Below are 19,993 nucleotides of genomic sequence, written 5' to 3' on the forward strand. Positions count from 1 at the left end.
CATTATCAGTCTATTGAAGCATCATAAGGTGTAATAACACACTGAACTAGCAACCAATATGGGCTTAGGGTCTGAGGAAAGCTATTTGTCTCTGTGGGCCTGGAACACAGTGCAGACTGTGTGGGGACAGAGGGTTAGGAGAAGCAGGTGCAGGATTGGGTGAATCGGAGAGAAAATTGATGTCCTGCCTGGAGGGAAAGCACAGGAGAGGTTGGCAGCTTGGCAATAATGGACAGGCAATGTGTCAGGAGGTGACCTGAATTTGGGTGGCTGCGTGACGCAGTGCTGCCCGTTTGAGACAGGAGACAATTTATAGACTTTAAAGAGAGTTGAAAGTGGGGTCACTGCTCTTGCTGCGCTTGGCTCCGCCTTCTTTGGCTTCGAATAAACAATATTTTTCGGAGTTTAAAATTACACAGAAACCTTCCAGACTTGATTGGCCAGAGGCGACAAGGAAAGAGAAGAAATGTGTCTACACTCCGGGAAGCAAAACCTCCCTCAAACCTCTTCGTACTCTTTTTGAAACAGTGGAAGACCATGGTTCAGACGCAGAGTACATGGTTTGCATGCAAAAAAGTCTAGGTTCAATCGCTGAGCATCTCCAGGTCAAACTGGGATTGTCCCCTGTCTGAAATCCTGGAGGGCTGCTGCAATGCTGAAAGCAGTACTGTGGTGGATGGACTATTGACAGCATTAAGGCATATATAAAACCAGATTCCTGTGTTCCTAGGGCTTGTCCGCACTGGAGTTTAATGCAGATTTGAAGCTGACTGGTCTTCCTTTGTGGCTTCCACACATCTTCATCCAAATGGTAGCCGCTTCCCTCCCTCCCACTAAATTTAGATTGTCCCAATCCACTGATAATCCAATAAAGGAAGAAAATCCAATATAAAATCACACGTTACCTGACTGCAGACACACTGAAGCGCATTCTCTGTGTTGTTTTTGTTTTTAACGTGTGGTAACATTTCGCTGCGTGCTGTACAACTGCAATCTCTCCTGACTTCCATTTTGTTTCCATCAGTCCCTTTTAGCCTGCCTTTTCCCACCCGTTGTTTCTGAAGGACCATTCGTGTTATTTTTAAAATCACTACTATTGTTTTATTTATTTCATAAAATTTATACACCTCTTAATGGTTAAAAAAACCCCAAAAAAATTTCAAAGTGATTTGCAAAAAGATACAGCCTTAAAATTGGGCGTGGGGAATTACAAAACACAAGACATTAAAATACTAAACAGACTAAAATTCACACCATCTTTTCTAAGCATCTGAGTAGCCTTGACTAAACAAGGCACCGAAAATAATACGCTGAAGGCACCTGCTTGATATCGATAGGGCGGGAGCTGTAAATTGTAGGTGCTGCCACACTTAAACAATTGGGTTTCTACAAATGCGGAATGCGCATTATGTGACACCCTTTAGTAGTATCAATTCTGCCAATCAAAGCGGTCAAGTTGGGCACATGTGGGGTAAGGTGATCTCGGAAATACACTGGTCAAAAGCTGCCAAGGGCTTTAAATGTCAACTGTAACACCTTGAACCTGGCCCAGTAGCAAATTGGCAACCAGTACAGCTCTCTGAGCACAGGTATTATACGCTGACAAGGCCTCACTCCTGTCAGCAGTCGTGTTACACACTAACCACAGCTTCTGGGTCAAGTGCGAGGGAAGCCCCACATAGAGCACATTGCAATAATTCAGTCTTGAATTAACCAATGTATGAACTACTTTGGCAAGGCTTTCCTGGTCCAGGAATGGCCACAGTTGTTGAACCAGTTGTGGTAGTTACTTTAGTGTGTTTTTTAAAAAAAGAAACTTGTATAGAACAACAGTATTGAAATTAAAAATAAAATTGGCTCTTGCGGGGAAAAAGAACAGAAGTGGCATTCTTTCATGCAAGCGACTCCAAATCCTTGTCTGGCTTGGAGCTTACACCTTTTTTAAAAAAACAACTGCTCTGGTATATTGAAAAACTTGTGTTTAAAAAAAAGACAATAAAAATTTTTAAAAGCATGTGCACACAGGTAAACAAATGCCCATAACAGACCTCAGGTTTCTGGAATTCAAGGAGGGTAGTGAAGGACTAACTGAAGGGAGGCGGCGACCGCACAAATATATCCCATGAAGCACTTTCTCGGTGTGGTTGGGAAATTTCAAGGTAGATATTGGAGGCATTAAACTGAAAGTGCTCATGTGTGGATGAAGGTGCACAACACACACACAGAAGGTGCAGCAACCCGTTAGCAACATAATGTGGATATAACCTAGTCTCTCATCTTCAGTATGCAGGATTCTGCATGCACGGACCAGGGCTGGTCCCCTGTGGTTAATTTCTAGTGAGAGAGATCCAGGAACTCAAACCTGCCTGGAAGCCGTACCTGAAAGCTCTGCCATAAACAAAGAAACAAACCCTCATATGAGAGTGAAGAAGTAGAAGTCTGGATAGGCCTTTTTATTGGTCAGAGAAACAATTCTGTGCATGCTCAGAGACATTATTATTTTGTATGATACATGCCAAGCCCTGTCATTAATTTTGCACATGTCCAGAGGAAAAAAACATTTCTCTCTGCCTTAGTTGTAGCAGTGGTTTGTGAGTTACGCATATCCCAGTGCCCAACCACCCCAGCATTGAAAATAGATTCTATCTAGGACTATAGGAAGGGTTTTTCTTTAATTTAAGAGGACAGCGGGGAGAGGTTTTGACTCCCAAATGTTCTTTTTTATTCATGTATCTATATGCATTCACTTAATTAGAAAGCCTTGAGGTGTCAGTATTGTGCATTGTAAAGAGAGAACCTTTTCACTCGTCTGTGTGCAATAAAAGCACGGTGAGGGAGCATGGTGGAATTGTGTCCTTTTGCCACCATCAGCGCTACCCTGGTTTGGAGCACAACAAGATGGTTAAAAGTGTGTGAAAGGGCAAGCCGAGCATTTGTTGTGGGGGGCACTGTTCTGGTCGGCACCAGCGCCATGGTAACCCATGGGCCTGCTGAAGGATGCGGGCCTAGGCTTTGCTCTGTGCAACGGTCCCCATGGCAACAAACTCCAGCGATGGGAAGGAGGTTATTCACATCACTTTGCTTTCTAGGCCTGAGTGGAGCTTGGAGGGAGGGGGTACTTTGTAGGACAAATGAGGCCGTTGCCACGGTGACAGGACCGCAATCCAAAAAGGGGGAGGTTGGTTTGACTGCTGAGGGCACGGGCCTTTGGACGGCAGGAAATAATCAGGTTTTTTTTAGTTGGGGGGGTGGATTGGGGACCCCGTGTCTATACTATGGGTAGAAAAACCCCACAGCATTTTCTCAGAGATGCATGGCAGGCAACTTGCTACAGGCTGCTGTATGAACCATGGCTGGTCAGTTTTAAACAGAGTTCATGTTTGGAGTTTTCCAGGGGCTCCATTTCCAGAAACATGGGCTATGCAGAGGGCTTTCTTGGTAGCAGCACCCGTCTGATGTCAAGGAAATAAACAACTACAGTGGTACCTCGGGTTACAAACACTTCGGGTTACAGACAACGCTAACCCAGAAATAGTACCTCGGGTTACGAACTTTGCTTCTGGATGAGAACAGAAATCGCGCAGCGGCAGCGGGAGGCCCCATTAGCTGAAGTGGTACCTCAGGTTAAGAACAGTTTCAGGTTAAGAACGGATCTCCAGAACGAATTAAGTTCTTAACCCGAGGTACCACTGTATCTGACATCTGAAGGCAGCCCCGCAGAGGGAAGTTTTTAATGTTTGATGTCTTACTGTGATTTAATTTGTTGGAAGCCGCCCAGAGTTGCTGGGGCAACCCAGTCAAATGGGCGGCATGTAAGTTATTATTATTACTATTACATTTATTATTATTCCTATCTATTGCACCCTCCCTTCCCACTGGCAGAGAGGGAGTTAAAGAGCCATATTCGCTCCCAGTGCGGACAGCAGCAGAATGGGCTTTGGCTTCTACAGCCTTTCCTTTAGGCACCTCAACCTAGTCCTTCCATTCCTTTGTGTCTTCTACATAGCAGTGAGCAGCTGAGGTGCCTAAAAGGGGAACATTTTACAGAACTTCTGTTGCTGGGGGATTTGGGCCTCCGGAGCCCTTTGTCTCCTATTGAAAGTTGGGTTGCTCACTGGTCACAAAAGGAAACCAAACAACATTCCTCCTCCCAGCCAGCCTGTTTTCAGGTCAGATGCCAGAACAGCAAGGGGAAAGGAGAAATGCTGTGTGTTTTGTTTGTAGGTGAAGGGGCTGTGGGGTTGTGTGTTTTTTTTACCATTTGTCTTAGGTGATTAGTCTGATTTTACATTGCCCAAAACTACTGGGAGCGCAGCTGCTTGAGTCTGTCCCCTGATCTGCTCTGTGTTCTAGTCCTCCGGACCAGAGGTCTGTACATCTGTGACCTGTCCAATAAGTTGGTTTCCCCCCAAGGGTAGCTCAAAATGTTTTAACTCAAATTAAGTCAAAAATAGCTTTGTTTTGGTGGGGTCTTTTTACACAATGGCCTTTGATTTTTCCAAGTCACACGGTAACAGGAAGTGCAAAGGAGTCGCGCTCTGTATTTCAAATGTTATTCTAGCTGTGCAAATTGAGGGGTGCTAGCGAGCAGTGACTGACCCCAGCTCCACCTTGATTTTGCGTGGAATCCTACCCCCAGCCCTTCTTCCAGGCAGCCCGTTGATGGAGAGAGGAAGCAGCCCTGTGGCTCCCTCCAGCTGGAGCTTCCTGGTCACCAGGGAGCTTACATCCAAAGCCAAGCGGAGTTGAATCAGCCCCTCTGTCCAGAGGTCTTCTTCTGTTTGCACGCAGGGTGAGGAGAATATGTCAGGCAGGCAGCCAGCAGAGGAGATCTTTGCCATGTGTGACCAATCCTCAAGTTTGCACATTGTTGGAATGGACTGGGGTGATGGGAGCCAGCTCCGCTTGAGCTACAGGGAATTGCACAGCGGGAAATGCAGTGAGACAAACCTTTTGCTAGGGTTTAGTATTCTTGAACGGCTCAGCGAGATATCCCATTTTTGCTTCCCCTTCTTGCTAGCACTGCTCCACTTTCACCGTTCTTCTGTGTCTAAAGTACGTTTCCCATCACTGTGGAGTGATCTTTCATTTATTTGGAATAAACAGATGGCTATAAGAATGCATGTTAACCTTTGCCTGTTATTCCCCCCCCTTTTTTTTTTGGTCTTTTGAGTTGCATCATTCTGCTATGGGAACATAACTTGAATAAGGAATTATTCATATTTCAACTAGATTTCAAACTAAAATTCCTACATTGCAGGGGGCTGAACTAGATTACCCTCAGGGTCCCTTCCAAGTCTATGATTCTATGATTTACTCGCCTGCTTTGAATTGTGGTCACACAGAGGACTTGGAGGGGAACTGAGATCTTATTTGTTCCTGAGCAGTGTGAGAGAGTCAGAGGTGGCAACTTGAATAAAATAACATATTGGGGTGCGCAGGTAAGCCCCACCACACATAAACTTATCACAAGATGTGGTGCACACACCCCATTTGAATGGCAATGCCCATCAACTTCGGTGGGACAGCCTCATAACATATTCTATTGGGGGGGGGGGACGACGCAGATGAAGGGCTCTTGGCCTTTAGGAGTTGGTTCTATAGGATACCCTGCTGGTTTTTCACTTCTTCAAACCCAGGAAAAAATAAAGACCACAGCCCTCTCCTAAGCATTCCTCAATTTGCAGATAACTCAGGGGAGAAGATTTTGTGCTGGGCGCATGGAGGAGGGGAAGTTACCAGAGGAGGAGGAGGAGAGACAGTTGCCATTGGCAACTAGATGTGTGGAATCCTGTTGCCCACAACACTGCTTTTCACTTGTGTGACTCACATATACACAAACCATTACCTGAGTGGTTGTGATGTTCCTGTGCATTCACAGGCTAGCAAAGAGCGCATGCCAGACACAGAGTGTTGAAACTGGGGCAGCTGCAGTGAGGGAAGCGAGGAGTTGGATTGCCGGAGAGGAAATCCTCACACGCAAAGGAACAGCGGGAGGGGTTCTGTGTTGTGAGCAGAAATGAGCGAAAGATGATATGCTGGGTAGCCAAATAGGAAGAGGGCCGAGGAGACAATCCATCTTAAGGACAATGGACCAAATAGGGTGGCTACAGGAAGGTCATGGAGGCCTTAGAGGTGGAAAGGAAACCGAATGCCCCTTGTTGTTTTAACTAACCACACCTTTTGTTCAAATGAAATGGCAACACGAATGCCAACTAAGGAGGGGAAAGGCCACTGGGAAACCATACAAGTTACTTTTGAGTTGGTGAAAACATTGGGGGAAGCTTGCTGTCCTCACACACCCTTTCTGTATTCTCTCTTTTTCCTCCAGAGGTGGTCATCAAGGTCCAGGTGTATGAGAACGGCGACTTGTCCCCACTGCCTCAGGCAGCCGTGGAAGTGTATGGCAACCAGACATCTCTGGCTTCAGGCGCCACCGACCATGAGGGTGTCAGCATGCTCCCCATCAGCTACCGCCTGGGCACCTGGGTCATCGTCACAGCCTCCAAGCGTGGTTTTGTTACAAACTCTGTTCCTTGGCGCGTCAACAAGCTGCCACGTGAGTTGCAGTGCCCAATGGCTAGGAGAGAGTCTGGGTGGCTAGAAGACCACTGATTTTTTTTGGGGGGGGGCTGTCAGTGCATGATGGGCACTTCATGGGTGGGGGGGGGTCACAAAGGATGGAAACTTTTATCAGCTTTCACCAACGTAACTTCTGTAGGAATAAAGGAATATGTGTTGCTTTGGTAGGTAGAAGGAGGTCACTCCTTCTCGGTGGAATGGTGGTGCTTCTCAATATTTTACAGAAGAGTCATTTCACTTGGATGATGGCATGAACCCAGCATCTCAGTGTCACAAGGCTAGATTGCACTCAGTATGCACGACTCTCATATCATAGTGTGTGTTCAGTACACAAGAACATTTACAAGAGCACTGCTGGATCTAACCAAAGGTTAATCTCAAGGCTGGAAATTGGCCAGGCGTGTTGTGTGACTGGGGTGGGTCCAGTTGCGACCACGTGGAGATCTCTGGATGCTAGGTTGGCGACTGACATCTCCATCAAGCTGGCCCTTCCGGCTTTCTTAAGCAGGCCAGCAGAAGAGCTTATTTATTGCATGTATAAAGGTAAAGGGACCCCTGACCATTAGGTCCAGTTGTCGCCAACTCTGGGGTTGCAGTGCTCATCTCGCTTTATTGGCTGAGGGAGCCGGCGTACAGCTTCCGGGTCATGGCCAACCAGAGCAGCGCATGGAAACGCTGTTTACCTTCCCGCTGGAGCGGTACCTATTTATCTACTTCACTTTGACGTGCTTTCGAACTGCTAGGTTGACAGGAGCAGGGACTGAGCAATGGGAGCTCACCCAGTCGCGGGGATTCGAATCACCGACCTTCTGGCAAGTCCTAGGCTCTGTGGTTTAACCCACAGCGCCACCCGCGTCCCTAGATTGCATGTATAGATCACTTTTTTCTCCATGTACTTGGTTCACCCCCCCATCAGTTAATTCCTACAACGACCCTGTGTGGTAGGTTAAGAGGCTGTGACTAACTCCAAGATCACCCATTAAGCTTCATGACTGAGTGGGGATTTGAACGCTGATCTCCCAGACCAACAGTTTAATCACTACACAACATTTCCTTCCTAGTGTACTTCTGCTATGGGGCAGCTTATTTCGGGGGGGGGGGGAGAGATATAATTTATAGTGAAATAATTCAGCCATTTGGGGTGTGCAGAATAAGATGGGGAGCTCTCACCCCCTTGCAAATGAAGCAAAGCACACACATTATGTGTGAACCCTTAGTGTGCACTGGCAAAGACTAACTGGCGCTGGTAATAAGGTCACCTCATTGACCCACCCTGGGGGTTGGAAGTGAAAGTCACAGCTGGCGTATAACACTATCAATAAATTCTGCCTGTAGGCAGGAAATAGGAGGCAACCAACACACACATGCATAAAAATATAGATATCTTGTGTTTACATACCTTTTTGGACACAGGAGAAGGCCAGAACAGGAATTTGAATTAAAGTGCATGTACACTGTTTCGGAAGCAGGTTGGATTAGCTTCCAGTTCACATATCTCAGTCCCTCCAAGTGTCCTTATTTTCCAGGGACAGTCCCGGATTTACAGAAGTCGTCCTGGTTTCTGATTTGATCCCGGAATGTCCTGCTTTTCCTTAGGACACCCCTATTTTCCTCAGAGAAATGTTGGAGGGTATGGAGTTATGTGATCCCCGAGCCAAGGAGATAAGTAACACTACAACCTTTAGTGTTTAGATGTCTGAAGGCATCCCTGTATAGGGAATTATTTTTTTTAAATGTTTAATGTTTTTATATGGGATGTGGGTGGTGCTGTGGTCTAAACCACTGAGCCTCTTGGGCTTGCCGATCAGAAGGTTGGCAGTTCGAATCCCTGCGACAGGGTGAGCTCCCGTTGCTCGGTCCCTGCTCCTGCCAACCTAGCAGTTCAAAAGCACGTCAAAGTGCAAGTAGATAAATAGGTACCGCTCCGGTGGGAAGCTAAACAGTGTTTCTTTGCGCTCCTGTGGTTCACCAGAAGCGGGTTAGTAATGCTGGCCACATGACCCGGAAAAACTGTCTGCGGATAAACGTCCCCTCCCTCGGCCAGTAAAGTGAGATGAGCGTTGCAACCCCAGAGTCGTTCGCGACTGGACTTAACTGTCAGGGGTCCTTCACCTTTATGTTTTTATATATGTTGGAAGCCGCCCAGAGTGGCAGAGCTTTAGAAAGAGCCTAATAGTACCTATCATCAGTCAAGATGTTATATCTTAATCACTGGTGTTAGACTGTCACCTACATGCTCACAGTTGTTGTCCTTTCTTTAGGCAGGTCCTGTCTTTAGGCAGAGCAAGCTGGAGGGTGGCAGCAGCTGGTCCTCTGGCCACTCCCATCCTTCTGAGCCAGTGTGGTGTAGTGGTTAAGAGCGGTGGACTCGTAATCTGGTGAACCGGGTTCGCTTCCCCACTCCTCCACATGCAGCTGCTGGGTGACCTTGGGCTAGTCACACTTCTTTGAAGTCTCTCAGCCCCACTCCCCTCACAGAGTGTTTGTTGTGGGGGAGGAAGGGAAAGGAGAATGCTAGCCGCTTTGAGACTCCGTAGGGTAGTGATAAAGTGGAATATCAAATCCAAACTCTTCTCTTCGCCTGAGATTCCACTCGGGGGGCAGTGATGCGTCCTTGTGGCCGGTCTGAGCTGCCTCACCGAGTTGCTTTCTCCTGATGCGTCACTTATAGTATGGTTGGGAATGGCTGTGACTGAGCGGGCAGGCAGAGGGGGAGCTAGCCAAGGCCATGCGCCCCAGCAGACACTGCACTCGCACACGTTGTGGTGATGCTGCACTGCGGCGTTTGTTTGCACAGGTAACAAGCAATGCCAGGTGGAGCGGTGAGTAAGGTCAGAGCTTTGGGTCCCACGTGGGACGTGCCCTGCGTCTCCTAAGCTAGCCTCCTGCCCTTAGGTGTTGTGGTAGAGGATCCTATCCTGTACCCCGCATTGGAGTAAGACTCTAGCGTCAGTGCAGCTGGCTTCTGCATTTGGAATAGCAGCAATCCTTTAATACAGGCAGCAAAATGTCTTTGGCAGGCCCTGCTATGAGCATGATATGGCAATCTCCCTGCAGCCAGTGTGTCATTGTTGCACAAGGGTTTTGTGGCACATATTTCAAGTTTAGTCCCCCCCCCCCCAATTTTTTAAATTGGTTTTTCCAAAAAAATTCAAACAAAGAAACATAAATCTCCACTATATTTAAATCAATCTTAATAACATTGTAAATGACTTCCTCGTATCTCCCTAGTTAAATTTAAGTGTATATCATTTTAATGGTTTTCCAACACCAATATTCTTTATAAAATTAACTTATTCACTTAACATCTTTCTTTCTTTTCAATTCAGCATTACAACATGTTTATTCATCATATTCCAAGTTTTTAACCAGAGGGTCAACCTCCTAGAGATTTCTTTTCTTTCTTTTATTTAATGTTTTGGGGCACTTGGCAGAGGCTTATTCTCCAAGCAGAAAACGAGGAGGAAGATTCAGATGTTCACTTACACGAGGGAACACCAGAGCCTTCTCTCCTCCTTTTTTCTTTTTTTCATTTGATGTTCTTTCCCGACCATCGTTTTTCATTCTCTCCAGGGTTCTAGTTCCTGTTGCTCATCAACATACCATGCCAGAGATGCCAACCGTGATTCAGGGAATATTTCAGGGAAGCAATTCAGATTGCTCAAGCCATATGCCAAAGGGGATTGCAGCTCCCAGCCCTCTCAGAAACTACTAGCCAGTCAGCCCTGTGAAAATTCCTTCTTGCCGTCAAATTTGGAAACTTTAAGTAAACATCCACTCATGAGTTTATAGGCCAAACCTCTTATTGGCCTCTAACATCTTTAAAACTAGATATTTATGTACCGTATTTTTCGCTCTACAGGACACACTTTTTCCCCTCCAAAAATGAAGGGGAAATGTGTGTGTGTCCTATGGAGCGAATGCAGGCTTTCGCTGAAGCCTGGAGAGCGAGGGGGTCAGTGTGCATCAACCCCTCTCATTCTCCAGGCTTCAGGAAGCTATCTGCAAGCCTTTGGAGCGCGGCGGGAGTTCCTGCTGGGCTCTGAAGGCTTGTGGATAGCAGCCTGCAGCCCAAAGCCCGGGGAGCGCAGTGGCAACTCCCGCTGCACACCCCGGGCTTCGGGCAGCTATCCACAAGCCTTCTAAGCGCGGCGGGAGTTCCCGCGGGGCTCCGAAGGCTTGCGGATAGCAGCCTGCAGCCCGAAGCCCGGGGATCACAGTGCCAACTCCCGCTGCACTCTCCGGGCTTCAGGCAGCTATCAGCAAACCTTCGGAGCGCTCCCCAGCCCGCAAGCTCCGAGAGCGGCGGCAAGGCTGCGCGCAACCTTGCCGCCGCTCCCGGACCTGTTCTGGGGTCGGGGGAAGCTCGGGCTTCCCCCACCCCAGCCCTGCGGCTAAAAACAAAGCCAAGACAGCGAGCGGGATCTATCCCGCTCACTGTCTTGGTTTCTGCCAAAGCCACACACAGCCTCTCCCGGCTGGAGAGGTTGTGTGTGGCTAAAGAGGAAGCCAAGACAGCCAGTGGGATGGATCCTGCTGGCTGTCTTGGCTTCTTTGCTCTTTGGGGATGGGGGAGGAAATATTTTTTCCCTCTTTATTTCCCCCCCTAAAAACTAGGTGCGCCCTATAGTCCGGTGTGCCCTATAGAGCGAAAAATACGGTATGTACCCTTCAAGAGAAAAGGCTAAGGAGTAAACCCTACACAAATCTGAAGTGGAGTCCCTAAGATGGTTGGAGAGTATCTTGTATGCCTCCTTCCAGCAACTCAAGCAACACGGGAGGCAGCAGTTATGAGTTACTGGTCTCTGCAGCCACAGCAAGAGCTGTGGTTCTCCAGCCGTTTGACTTTGCCCCTGGAGACACACTCCTGAGACAAACAGATGTCTGAAGGAGTCTCTCCACCCCCATCGTTCTGCCCGGACACTGAGGTCCAGCTCTGAGGGTCTTCTGGTGGTTCCCTCACCGCAAGAAGCCAAGTTACAGGGAATTAGGCAGAGGGCCATCTCGGTAGTGGCGCCCGCCCTGTGGAACACCCTCCCACCAGATGTCAAGGAAATAAACAACTATCTGACTTTTAGAAGACATCTGAAGGCAGCCCTGTTTAGGGAAGTTTTTAACTTTTGATGTTTTATCGTGTTTTTAATATTCTGTTGGGAGCCGCCCAGAGTGGCTGGGGAAAGCCAGCCAGATGGGTGGGGTATAAATAATAAATTATTATTATATTATTATTATAACAACCCTTCAGAGTTCTGTGGGGGGTGGGAATACACATTTATTTTACATGTAGGAAATATGAGGTTCGTGGTATTATAATTAGTAAGCCATAAGTGTTATTTTTCCCCTGGTTTATTGCTTCATCAACATTTTTTTCAAAAAAAATTTTTTAGTTCAAAATAGTTTTCTACAGCTCAGAATGAACAGTGTAAAATTATGATGCCAGAAAAATCTATTTTTTAATTGTTGCTATACGTTTTGCTTCTGAACTGCTTCCCCCCCCCCACATCTTAAAATTTCAAAACTGTTTGCACCAGACCAGCTTTCATAGAATCATAGAATCATAGAGTTGGAAGAGACCACAAGGGCCATCGAGTCCAACCCCCTGCCAAGCAGGAAACACCATCAGAGCACTCCTGACATATGGTTGTCAAGCCTCTGCTTAAAGACCTCCAAAGTAGGAGACTCCACCACACTCCTTGGCAGCAAATTCCACTGTCGAACAGCTCTTACTGTCAGGAAGTTCTTCCTAATGTTTAGGTGGAATCTTCTTTCTTGTAGTTTGGATCCATTGCTCCGTGTCCGCTTCTCTGGAACAGCAGAAAACAACCTTTCTCCCTCCTCTATGTGACATCCTTTTATATATTTGAACATGGCTATCATATCACCCCTTAACCTCCTCTTCTCCAGGCTAAACATGCCCAGCTCCCTTAGCTTTCTTGGATCCAGTTTTCATGCAAGCTACTCCCTCATCTCACCATCTTATTTAGGCTAACAACAAACTTGCTCTCAGAATTGCAGAGCCTTATGTATCCAAAATGGTACTATCCATACACCGCCCCACAGGAAGGCATTAACAGGGCTCGTAGGAAACCCTCGTGGGATTGGCAGAAGTATGGGAAACTCCAAATCAGGCTGTTGACAGCTGTGCATCCTCAGTGACCACAGAGCAATGACTGATGGTTGAAGTGGGAGGGGAGGAAAAACCCAGGCGGGTGGAGTATGGAGTGGGATAGTTTATCCTGGATAAAAGACACAGCAAGCTGAATCGGAGCTCTCTTCGCTGCAGGATTTTTTATTTTTTTTTAATAAATATTTTATTAAGTTTTAACAATAGAAGAAAATTCAAGAAAAATACAAAAACAAGGAAAATACAAAGTCACAAAATACAGTACAAAAATACAAACATTAAACACAACAAAAGAAAAAAGAAAAAAAGATAAAAACACATATAATGACAAAAGAACAAAAATTCCCTCTTTCTTAATTTCTCATCTTCAATTAACTTATTTTCCCGACTTCCTCACGTCTCCCGTTCTTGTATCCCTTTTAAAAATTAATTCAGCAAATTCATATCCTATTAGTCTATCTGTTATTGATCCAATCTTACATTTTACTTTGTTGCTAGAACCCCTCTTCGCTGCAGGATTTTGTGGAAGATCCCGCATCTTCAAACTCCTGTGTCTCAGATTGTGCGTGAGTCGTAAATTGAGATACGTTGGTGTTCCAAGAAGCCATGTTAGGGACCACTTAGGTCTGTCTCCCCTGGAGAGTGATGAAATCGGAGTTATTTCAGAGTTATTTCTACTTTAGGGTTGAACTCTCAGATTGAAACAGATTGTAAGGCTGAGCCCAGGCTCAAATTATGCTCTAGCTGCCATCCTTTGTGAGAAAGGGAGAGGGCAGGCTGTGACAAGCCTTGCCAGATGTGCCTGACAGGGCCATCTGTCTAGCACCCTCCATGTTTTCCTCGATTTTGGCCATTTGTCTTGGCTCTGGAGGCCTTGGCTGCTCCAGGATGTAGTTGTGGGAACACTTGTTAGAGCTGGTTGACAGATTTATTGAAGATGAACACGTTGAAATTCTGCCTTCTAGGAATCTAAAAAAACAAGGAAACTCGATTTCCATGAAGTCTACCATCCAACTTGTCATAGAATTGTAGAGTTGGAAGGGACCACGAGGGTCATCTAGTCCAACCCCCTGCAGGGGGTTTTGCCCAACATGGGTCTTAAACCCACAACCCTGAGAGTAAGTATTGTGCTCTAGTAAAGGTAAAGGGACCCTTGACCATTAGGTCCAGTCGTGGCCGACTCTGGGGTTGCAGCGCTCATCTCACTTTATTGGCCGAGGGAGCCGGCGTACAGCGTCCGGGTCATGTGGCCAGCATGACTAAGCTGCTTCCGGCGAACCAGAGCAGCGCACGGAAACACCGTTTACCTTCCCGCTGGAGCGGTACCTATTTATCTACTTGCACTTTGACGTGCTTTCGAACTGCTAGGTTGGCAGGAGCAGGGACTGAGCAATGGGTGCTCACCCCGTTGTGGGGATTTGAACTGCCAACCTTCTGATCGCAAAGTCCTAGGCTCTGTAGTTTAACCCACAGCGCCACCCGCATCCCCTTGTGCTCTACCGAGCTGGTAAATGTATCTCTCCCTCCCTGATCACTGCTACTTGACCCACAATAAAAGCCATGAAAACTGTGAATAATATAATAATTACTTTAGTTCAGATCCTATTCCTGCAACTGTGTTGTTGTTTTTTAAATACAAAAATCAAGCTTTCTAAAATTGCCGTGCTATAAGGCTGAATGAACCACGTAGACTTAAAAAGTTTTTACTCTGCTTTGTTATGTGGACTTGCAAATTTACTCTTCGCTTGCAAAGAGATTCAGTTCAATCTTAACAGCTTCAGTGGTTGTTAGCAATACTTTCCAGAGGATAAGAGGACTTTCTCCTGCCCAAAGGGCTTAACAATCTTGTAATTCAACACAGGGGAAGCCACAGAGGAATGGCTGGGAAATCCAGACAGAATGAATGGGAAGAGCATGTGTTTATATATCAATTACATGTGGTTATGATTAGTTACAGCACAGTATTGCATCTAGAAAAGGTGGGTTTTGAGAAAGGATTTGAAGGAAGAAAAGCTGGCATTGCAGAGATGCTCTGGGAGGCTCTTCCAGACATAAGGGGCAGCAAGGAAGAAAGGGAGAGAATCAGGAGCTGGATGAGCAAAGATCACAGCTAGGGTGGGATGCATTGAAATGTAAGAGCAAAGAGATAAGAGGTGGGGGCAAAGCCACGGGGGGTGGGGGCTTTGAATAAAGAGCCTGTACTGGGGCCAGAAACAGCAAGGCAGCCAAGTGTAGGGGTATAAGGTGGGATGTGGGACGCAGGTGGTGCTGTGGTCCAAACCACTGAGCCTCTTGGGCTTGCCGATCAGAAGGTCGGCGGTTCAAATCCCTGTGACGGATGCCTGTGCAAAAATCTTTTTGTCCATCTGCAAGAAACTTGCAACTGTGGCGCAGGCCCTCCTTCCTCAATCTATTCCACCCAAGTTATAATGACAAATGAAAGCTGTTGAGATGCTGCACTTGCAAACAGCCACTGGGAAGAGGCAGATTGCTTGGATAACATGGGATGGGGCAGTGGTGGCGCTGTGGTCTAAACCACTGAGCCTCTTGGGCTTGCTGATCGGAAGGTCAGCAGTTCGAATCCCTGTGATGGGGTGAGCTCTTGTTGCTCTTTGCCAGCTCCTGCCAGCCTAGCAGTTCAAAAGCATGCCAGTGCAAGTAGATAAATAGGTACCGCTGTGGTGGGAAGCTAAATGGTGTTTCCGTGCGCTCTGGTTTCCGTCACAGCGTCCCGTTGCAGTTTAGTCTTGCTTGGCCGCATGACCCGGAAAGCTGTCTGTGGACAAACGCTGGCTCCCTCGGCCTGAAAGCGAGATGATCACCGCAACCCCATAGTCGCATTTGACTGGACTTAATGGTCCAGGGGTCCCTTACCATGTGGTCAGAGCAGCAAGAGGGGTGAATTGTTTTGGCCCCAGAACACTCGGTAAAGGTGAAGGGGACCAAGGTAAGATAATACAAGGAAATTGGAGTAGCCAGGTGAGAGATGACTAGGGGGTGAACCGGGATGGAGAGAGACAGATACATTTTCCCCAATGTTGTAAAGGAGGAAGAGGCAGAGCATGGCAATAGACTGAATAAGGAGAGAGAGAGAGAGAGAGAGAGAGAGAGAGAGAGAGAGGAGGATTTGTATCTCTCCAATGAGGTGAGCGGTGATGCTGTCAGTGGCTAAGGAGAGTGTACAAGGAACACTTTAGAGGAAAGATGAGAAGTCTTGTCTTGAGCATATGAAATTACGACCTAGTATTCGAGTGGAAGGGATGCGGTGGCGCTGTGGGTTAACTTGCCGATCAGAAGGTCGGCGGTTCGAATCCCTGGGATGGGGTGAGCTCCTGTTGCTCGGTCCCAGCTCCTGCCAACCTTGCAGTTCGAAAGCACATCAAAGTGCATGTAGATAAATAGGTACCGCTCCAGCATTTCCGTGCGCTGCTCTGGTTTGCCAGAAGCGGCTTAGTCATGCTGGCCACATGACCCGGAAGCTGTACGCCGGCTCCCTCGGCCAATAAAGCGAGATGAGTGCCACAACCCCAGAGTCGGTCACGACTGGACCTAATGGCCAGGGGTCCCTTTACCTTTATGCTGTACAGTGGTACCTTGGGGTCCCCTTTACCCTTACCTATTCAAGTGGAAAGATTGGCTAGGATAGCGTAAGCAGCTGTAGTTGGAGGTGAGGGAGACCGTTCTGGTCTAGAAATAAAGTGCTGGGTTTCCTCAGTGTACAAGTCAGAGGCAGGGAACCTGTGGTCCCCCAGCTCTTGTTGCACTCTGACTCCCATCAGCCCCAACCAGCATGGCCTGTGGACAGACATGATGGGAGTTGTAGTCCAGCTACGGTTTCCCCAGTCTTGATGGTACCAAAAGCCGTGGGATTTAATGAGGTCATCCAGAGACAGTGTGGGGGGGGGGGAGAAGAATAGCAGAGGTCCAAGAATAAGAGCCCCGAAAGACCCCAGTGGAGAAGGGGAAAGTGGAGGAAAAGCTTCCCCTTGTGGAAACATAAAAGGAGCATCTAGGTAGGAAGAGAACCATGGTTAAGAGATGAGGGGTACCTTATACATGCCTTCCCCCTCCTCCTGCTCCTGTTCCTTCTCTTCCTCTCCACCTTCCGTTTCTCAGTTCTCTTTTGTGGGGCAGTGTTATATCTGCACTGAGGTTATTCACAGCATGTTTAGATTTAATCAGGGTTTGCAAATCCATCTTTAAATTATGGTCTGGAGATGAGCAGATTTTGCAGCTGCGCTGACTCATGATGGAATTGCTATCTTGGGATAGGATAATCAGAAATCATTGTGTATACTATCAGTATTCCCACTCCACCATTAGTATTTCCATTAAACTCCCCACCCCACTTTATGATGGACCAGTACTAATAATAAATTAGCAGGGGGGGGGAGGAAGAGCAAGCAAACTCCTCTAATGAGTGGTTCGTAAGAGAGAACGAGCAAAATGGCTCAGTTCAGACATCACACCAAGCCTTGATTAATGAAGCTAAATAATGGTTTGATGTGATGTCAGAATAGTTTGTGTTTGGCTAGCAAATCACAATTGGAGACCACTTTCTAGAATGGGTTTGGAAACAATGGTTTGTGTTAATTGTAAATCACCATGAAAGGCCGGATGCCGGATTTAACTAAGGGCTCATCAAAACTTTCCCTTGCCCCACTGCTTTCCCCCAGGGAAACCCAATCTTAACTTTTGAATTGGAGCAAATATCAATTGGGTTTTCTCTGGACTGACGTTTTCTCTGATTTGCCACTAAATTCAGTAGAACCTCTACTTACAGACGTAATCAGTTCCGGAGGTCTGTCCGTAAGTCGATCCAGGTCGCTGGTAGAAGCGCCATTGTGTGCAGGCGCATTTGGCGGCAGCGCGCTTCTGCGCACGTGCAGATGGTGGCAGCCACTTCTGCGCATGTGCAAATTGTGGCAAACCCAGTATTTACTTCTGGGTTTGCCACGGGCACAACTTGGAGGCGGTCGTAAGTAGAGGTTCTACCGTAGTGGGTTTTCCTGGGGAAAGCAAGGGCAAAACCATTCAGACTCTTGTCTGCAAGCATGGAACAAGCAGAAAATAACCCATGCTTTCAAGCGGAAGTGTAGACGAGCCCTTGGGTTTGGTGTGATGTTTAAATTAATAAACAATACCTATGACTAGTACTTTGGAAGCTATTCTGCCTTGAGAGTGGAGTATTGACAGATAACCGAAGAAGAAAAACAGTTCTAAACTGTGGTTTGCCAATTGTACACCTGGAAGCTCAAGTGTTTGAGTTCGAAACAAGGATTAGTGCAAGCCATAGACGTGTGATGTTTGGGCTGAGTCTTTGCAAACGATCATATCAGAGAGGAGCACACCCAATTTTTTCTTTCTGTTTCTTTTTCTGCACCTCCTGCCACCCTGCAACAGAACTCTTTCTAGGGGCTTTTACCCCCAAGACAGACTACCGTATTTTTCACTCTATAGGACACACTTTTTCCCCTCCAAAAATTAAGGGGAAATGTGTGTACGTCTTATGGAGCGAATGCAGGCTCCTTGGCTTCAGTGATAGCAACGCAAAGCCTCTGAAGCGCAGGGGGAGCGCTCCCTCCGCGCTCCGGAGGCTTCGCGTTGCTTTCGCTGAAGCCTGGAAAATGAGAGGGGGTCAGTGCGCACTGACCCCTCTCGCTCTCCAGGCTTCAGGGATAGACTCTCCTGACTTCAGCAAAAGGAACCTGAAGCCTCCGGAGCGCAGCGGGAGGTCCCGTGGTGCTCTGGAGGCTTCGGGTTGCTTTCGATGAAGCCAGGAAAGCAAGACTCTCCCGGCTTCAGCAGAGAGAGAGAGCTGCGCAGCGCCCCTTCAGCGAAGCGGGAGGAGAAATGGAAGGGGCTCCGTTTCTCCTGCCGCTTCGCTGAAGGGGCACTGAGCAGAGAGGGGGAGAATTTATTTTTCTTGTTCTCCGCCTCTAAAACAAGGTGCGTCCTATGGTCAGGTTCGTCCTATAGAGCGAAAAATACGGTACTTCATGAAGTTATCAGGAAACTTGCTGCTAGGCACAGAAAGACTTTGAGTAAGTCTGATTCTTTTTCTCTCTCTTCCTTCCCACAATTTCCCTTTGCAGTCTATGCCTCCGTCAGCCTCTATCTGCTCCCCGAGCGCCCTGCAACACTCATCCTCTATGATGACCTGGTACAGATCCTCCTCGGCTCTCCAGGTAAGTCCTCCGTTCCATTTGTCAGAAAGTGAAGGGCATGTGGCCGGCACCCGGGGAGCCAGCTTGGCTGTCTGGGGATTGGGGATCCCACACAATTGCTAGTGCCATCTTCTGGGCTGCACTAGATGCTGGCCCTGTTTAAGATTGCAGAGCACATTGCTGCCCTCTGTTCACACTACTAGGAAGTAAGTGGTGGTCAGGGGAGACAAAGGGAAACGTTGGCTTGCTCTGTGCAAGCTATGCATCTCCTCCAAGGCCTCTGGCAGTCTGTGCCTGCAGGGGGAGGCAGTCATCAGCACCATGCCAGTTCGCAGGGGGCATTTGGGAGAGACGTCTGCAGCTCAAGGGACTTTTTGAGCTGGGCTGGATGATGGGAGGAGGGAAGTAGGAAGGTCAGTGCTCTGGGCCTTTGCTAGAACTGTATAAGCCAGGGATGTCCAACAGGTCAATCATGATCTACTGGTCGATCCCTGGGAGGTTTTGGTAGATCGCGGTAGATCGCTGGCTCCTCCATCCAGCCCCATCCTCTAGATCGCTAGTGCGGAAGTTGGAGTTTTTGCAGCAAGGCTGACTGTCTCGTTTGCCATCTCTTGGTGGGGGCTTTTTATAACTTACTTGACCTAATCCCCAAGCTGAAAACCTCCCCCCAAAAATGGGACGTACTTGTACTTCCCTAATAGAAGCTCAACAGCTTTGACCTGAACCCTTTAAAAAACGGGACGTTCCTCCCCCAAAAAAGTTCTACAACTTAGACCTGAAACCCCCCCCCCCAAATGTGAGGTTCTTCCCTTTAAAAAACCCCAACAATTTTGACCTGAACCCCCCCAAAATGGGGTAGATCACTGCCAGATTTTAATTGTGTGAGTAGACCGCAGTCTCTTGGAAGTTGGACGTCCCTGGTATAAGCAAGTGAGCTGAGGAGGTGACCCTGGGTCAGGTGTGAGCTGGTCAGGAGTCTGCGGGATCGAGATGGGTTGCTGTGCTGTGAAGTGGTGGGTGAGAGAATTAGGGTGGGGGGTGCTCTAGGTCCCTGGAGGGAGATGGCCAGTGACCTCTGCTCTGATCTAATGGGCTCGATAAGAGAGGTGCCTCCATAAAC

The 19,993-nt window shown here is 47.7% G+C and overlaps 1 protein-coding gene across 6 annotated transcripts in view; it reads left to right on the forward strand.

Annotated features, from left to right (window-relative positions):
• FAM171A2 (family with sequence similarity 171 member A2) overlaps positions 1 to 19,993 on the forward strand; it is a 45,487-nt gene that overhangs the window by 12,216 nt on the left and 13,278 nt on the right. For 2 of the 6 annotated variants that reach the window (XM_082194790.1, XM_082194793.1), the window contains exons 2-3: positions 6,332 to 6,559; positions 18,802 to 18,894. In XM_082194790.1, the coding sequence (XP_082050916.1) occupies positions 6,332 to 6,559; positions 18,802 to 18,894 (321 nt within the window). Of the gene's footprint in view, positions 1 to 2,961; positions 3,064 to 3,229; positions 3,357 to 4,453; positions 4,793 to 5,964; positions 6,136 to 6,331; positions 6,560 to 18,801; positions 18,895 to 19,993 lie in introns of those variants that run through there. The other 4 variants (XM_082194792.1, XM_082194794.1, XM_082194795.1 and 1 more) reach the window with 4 other exon arrangements.

The sequence above is a fragment of the Podarcis vaucheri genome (genome assembly GCF_965113315.1).
Source record: "Podarcis vaucheri genome assembly, chromosome: 13".
NCBI lineage: Eukaryota > Metazoa > Chordata > Lepidosauria > Squamata > Lacertidae > Podarcis > Podarcis vaucheri.